The sequence below is a fragment of the Cherax quadricarinatus genome, chromosome 19, assembly GCF_038502225.1.
Source record: "Cherax quadricarinatus isolate ZL_2023a chromosome 19, ASM3850222v1, whole genome shotgun sequence".
Classification (NCBI taxonomy): domain Eukaryota; kingdom Metazoa; phylum Arthropoda; class Malacostraca; order Decapoda; family Parastacidae; genus Cherax; species Cherax quadricarinatus.
This window is the reverse complement of record NC_091310.1, coordinates 30,836,528-30,841,527: the sequence shown is the minus strand read 5'-3', so window position 1 is coordinate 30,841,527 and position 5,000 is coordinate 30,836,528. Positions and strand designations below refer to the sequence as shown.

The 5,000-nt window shown below is 41.7% G+C and overlaps 1 protein-coding gene across 1 annotated transcript in view; it reads right to left on the bottom strand.

Moving 5' to 3' along the window:
- Nucleotides 1-5,000, bottom strand: part of LOC138852951 (protein Skeletor, isoforms B/C-like) — a 399,531-nt gene that overhangs the window by 4,356 nt on the left and 390,175 nt on the right. The window contains exons 13-16 of the mRNA XM_070086828.1: nucleotides 3,778-3,901; nucleotides 2,994-3,124; nucleotides 2,247-2,410; nucleotides 1-1,246 (exon numbers count right to left, since the gene is read on the bottom strand). The exon at nucleotides 1-1,246 is cut by the window's left edge and continues 4,356 nt beyond it. Coding sequence (XP_069942929.1) covers nucleotides 1,097-1,246; nucleotides 2,247-2,410; nucleotides 2,994-3,124; nucleotides 3,778-3,901 — 569 coding nt within the window. The 3' untranslated portion in view covers nucleotides 1-1,096. The remainder of the gene's footprint in view (nucleotides 1,247-2,246; nucleotides 2,411-2,993; nucleotides 3,125-3,777; nucleotides 3,902-5,000) is intronic.

The window sequence follows — 5,000 nt, the reverse complement described above, 5'->3', positions numbered from 1 at the left end:
GAACTGAGCACGAGAACGCACGCGAACTGCCAAAGAAGTAGTCAAACAGTCGACTTTCTCTCTTTCTCTCTCTCTCTCTCTCTCTCTCTCTCTCTCTCGCAATATCTCAAATCAAATCGTGAGTTCAGGGAATTGAAAGGAAAATAAGTCTTCATTAGTACCGGGAAACATTTCTCTCAAAATCATTAACCATGGCACTGTTTCACCCATTGGGATGGCGGAGCTTCAGTGGGTTCTGTGCCACAAGTATCTTTCCGCTGACGAAGTCTTGCCCTGACTCTCTCTCTCTGATTTACTGCGTAACTCTCTGGATGAAAAGCACACAAGAAATAATTGCCATGAAGACAATCGTGGCTAGGTAGGGATGCACAGGTAACTGTCCATGGAACTCAGCATTTAGGAATCTACAGTGGTATGTAGCAAAAAATAAAAAAAAAATCGGAGATTTGACGTTGATATTTACAACATGGTGGTCACTGTTAGTGGTGAAGGACTCTGATATATTGTTCAGTCGCCTGCTGATAGTACCATATGGCCAGCACGCCATGTAATGGCCACATCAAGTCCATACTGACAGGTCGGGGCCCTCTGCGAGTACTTAGTGACATACCTGACAGCAGTTCTCAGTGGCACACCTGACAGCAGTTCTTAGTGACACACCTGACAGCAGTTCTTAGTGAAACACCTGAAAACAGTTGCCAGTGGCACACCTGACAACAGTTGTCAGTGGCACACCTGGACAAAGCAACTAACAAGGTACAGCAGTGAAGTGTTTGTAAAAAAAGGGATCATCATATATAAAAGGAACCGAGATGTACATCACATTCCACTGACAACAAATAACCTGGAAAATCTCTGTTTTACATAGCAATTTTTACGTATATAAAAGAACCCTACAAACATAAGGGACCGTAGCAACTGTAGTGCCCTTTTTTTTTCCTTGGACCGTGGCGGAGTTTGTGAATGAGGAAAGCTGGCGTGTGTGAGGGTGGTGTGGGTGTGAGGGTGGGTCAGGGGCAGGCATGTGTGTGGGCGTAGTATTGGCGCTCTGAGTGTGGAGTGGGAGAGGCGTAGGATGCTACTGTGGATTGGAGTTTCATCTGAGGAGTCGCGTGGTTGCTAGGAGGAGTGAAGCAAGGAGTGGAGTGGGAAGGAGAGTGGAGCCTCTGTTGTTCCCCTCCTGTCTCTCCTTGCGCCCGCTGTCAACAACGTGGATCTTCCAGCCGAAGTTCCGGTGGGAGTAGCACTGAAAAGGAGGATATTATGGCATCATTAACGGGAATAGAATTGAAGAAGAACAAATTATTAGCCTCTCTTTTGCTCTCCATATACTCCACCCTCATTATATCACTTCTGTTTTGTAAAAACATCTCATATGCTATCCTTTACTCTCTTACCACTCTCTATACATCATCATGCTACCAATCGCTCCTCTTCCCTACTGCACTTAACTCCCATATATCCACAGACTTCTGCTGCATGCTCTAACACTACATTCTTAAATCTATACCTCTTCAGTTTCCTCCTCGTTGCCTATCTATACTCTCACTAGCTCATCTTTTTACCAACAGTTGCTTATGTCTTACCCTAACGGCCTCCTCCTTTAGCTTATAAACTTCCACTTCTCTCTTACTCGCTGATGCTATTCTCCTTGTACCCCAACTACCTCTTACTCTCACTGTAGCTACAACTAATGATCTGATGTATCTGTTGCCTCTCCAGAAGTCTACCCCATCAACCTTTTATCCATCAATACATAGTCCAACTGTCATTACGCCCTATATCTTATCACGTATTACCTATTACCAAATCTCTTTCTATACAAGGTTCAGTTAAAGACCCCATTATCACTCAACCCTGCCATCCCATACTTGACTACTGCGCTATCTGCAAAAGTTCTCCCACTTTAGCATTTAGGTCCCCTACTATAATTATTCTCTCGGTTCAAAACTCTCTGAACACTTGCTTAAAATCTCCCAAAATCTCTCTCTTTTTCCTCTACACTCCTCTCTTCTCCAGGTTCAGTCAACAGCCAGGGAGAGAGAACGCAGTTCAGTAGCCAGGGAGATCAAATCTTATTTATTTGCATGTTTTTACTCATTTAGCCACTATGACTACGTAAAGTTCTGCACATATCCAAAGCTGGTCTCCATGAATGCTAGTTTCAGCAGTCTTTAGAAAAGTCTTCCTCATCAATTACCTGGTAATATACAAGGTCCTTATCTGGTAATATACGAGTTCCTTACCTGGTAATAAACAAGGTCCGGAGTTTCCGTCTCTACCGTCCACACCAGTGAGCCGGCCAGGTCTCCGTCACACTTCTTGTACAGAGTGTCCTTGTACTCCTCAAAGGTCAGACTGTCCTCCCAGGCGTCCATGGCCGTGTGTCTCCACTCACACATGTCTCCCACTGCAAGGAGATACACCATTTAGTTGAGCACAGTCAGGTTGAACACCTGTCCCACGGTTAGTGGACGGAGGCTCCAGTTACTTTATCAAAAAGTTACTTTACTTTACTAAACCAAACAGTTACTTTCGTGTATCAGACAGTTACTTTCTCGTATCAGTTACTTTACCATTGCTAGCAGCACAGAGTTACTCCTTTAATACAGAGTTCAACTTAGAAATGATTTAATAATAATTTATCATTGTCGGACATTTTATTTTTACCAGTTAAATTGTACGATGATCTCAGCACCCTTTTAAATAATATACTTTTAAGACATTAATATACCCAGACCGAATGCAATTTTATTTTTTTCAAGGAATGATTTTCGAATGTCTATAAATTAGAAAAAAAAAACGTAAGCCATCCATGATTCTATCATGATTTAGATTCTTCTAGCGAAAAAAAAAATGAAAAGTGTGGTTAGACAAGCAAAAAGGGAGGCCTACAAGTATGTTTGTACGAAAGTATTTATAAATGAAGAGCTGAGGTACGAGAGCATTTCTTTCCCCACGAGGGTTGACGGTCCTGCTAGAGCTGGATTTACCTGCGGTTGGTTCCGGCATCCCCATCTTAGAATAGGAGACTCCGGCAAATACTTGCTCTCGGTTCTGTTCATCGACGGTCTTCTGGCGGAAGCCGCCCTCAGGGGACGAGGTGATGTACAGGGGATGGTACCTTCAACACAACAACAACAACATACTTTGAATATATGGCTTAGAAAACTGACAAGATCATTAACAAGACAGTTGTTGAAATACTTGAGTATCATTATTCTGCAATGGTCTCTAGAATAAAGATACCCAAGTGCTGCTAAAGTGAATTATTTATCTTCATAAGAACATAAAATAAGGAGGAACACTGCAGCAGGCCTAGTGGCCCATGGTAGGCGGGTCCTTCTCAAGACCCAACATTCCCACCCACCTAGTTCTCTCACCGTTTCCCAGTGTATTCGTCTGTTTGTGGCTGAGAGATAGTCTCAGCTCCTAGCCCTGTCTCTCTACTATTCACTAATAATATCGTACTATCCTTGTCCTCCTTATAATAATGATATATATCCTAAAACACTGAGAAGAAGAGAAGCAAGGCAAGTGTAGCTTCACCTCTCCACCTCTTCTGTTGTCTCCATATTGAGCCACTTCTGTATCCGACTGAAGAAGCCTACTGTGTAGGCGAAACGTTTCGGAAATAAAGATAGGTCTTACTCCTCTATCGTACCTACCCCTAAAACAGTGTATAGACTCTGCTTCCCCCGTTTGCTAACCAGCTCGTTCGCCTCCCTAACGACCCTCATACTGGCACTGCTGTGGCTCGTCTGTACTACTGCTCACCTGGCACTGTTGAGGTGATCATTCCCACCATAGACGGTGAAGTAGTATGTCTGGCCACGTTCAACATAGATTTCAGGGATGAGCAGATCATTAATCCACCAGGCGAGGCCCCAGGAGGGTGAGTCTGCAAGTCCAGCAACACTCATCGGTTAGAAACACCACAAAACTCACCAGCAATCGTAAACACAAGAGAGAGTATTAGTCACAGAACGGGTAATGGCGGGGGAGTCGAACCCACGGAAGGTGAGTCTTAAGACTTGAAGGCCAGTGTGCTAATCACTGGACCACTGACCACCTGACATGGGTTCAAGGCCCACCCCGTTCTGACATTTGTCTCCAGTCATGGTATTACGATTTCACGAGTCATGAGAATGATATAATTCCAACTAATTGAAAGAAACGTAATTAACACAATGAATAATTACGATCTGGTGAGTCATGAGAATATTATTGGAAAACACGAATGATACAATGCCTACTGGAAAAAAAAAATACTACCATGAATAATGTGATACAAGATTAATCAAGACTGACGGACTCAACACTTCAATAGTTGACTTGAGAGAGAAAAAAGAAAGTTGTAGAAATATCTAGGAAAACCTTGTTTACCTGCTTTCCATCTCCCTGGGAAGAGCGGGGGAAGAAGAAACACAATGTCTCAGTATTCAGCAGAGTAAAACACATAAGCAGACATTAACCACCTAAAATATGTAGCAAATTACTTAAGCAGACATTAACCACCTAAAATATTTAACAAAATACTTAAGCAGATATAAACCACCTAAAATATGTAACAAAATACTTAAGCAGACATTAACCACCCAAAAATATATAACAAGATACGTAAGCAGACATTAACAACCCAAAAATCTATAACAAAATACGTAAGCAGATATTAACCACCTAAAATATGTAACAAAATACTTAAGCAGACATTAACCACCCAAAAATATATAACAAGATAAAAGACATTAACAACCCAAAAATCTATAACACATAACAAAAATATGTAACAGGCAAGTAGTAAGCACTGACAGACACCACCCAAAAACATATATAATATAACAAAACACGCAAGCAGACATTAACCACAGAAAATGTTCAGCGAAGAACAAACAGACATTTTTTTTAGTTTAAATATTTTGTCGTCTATATAAAATGAGAAACTGTGGACAAGTTCTACAAAAAAAAAAAAATCAATTTTTTTTTCTACCCGGTTCTCA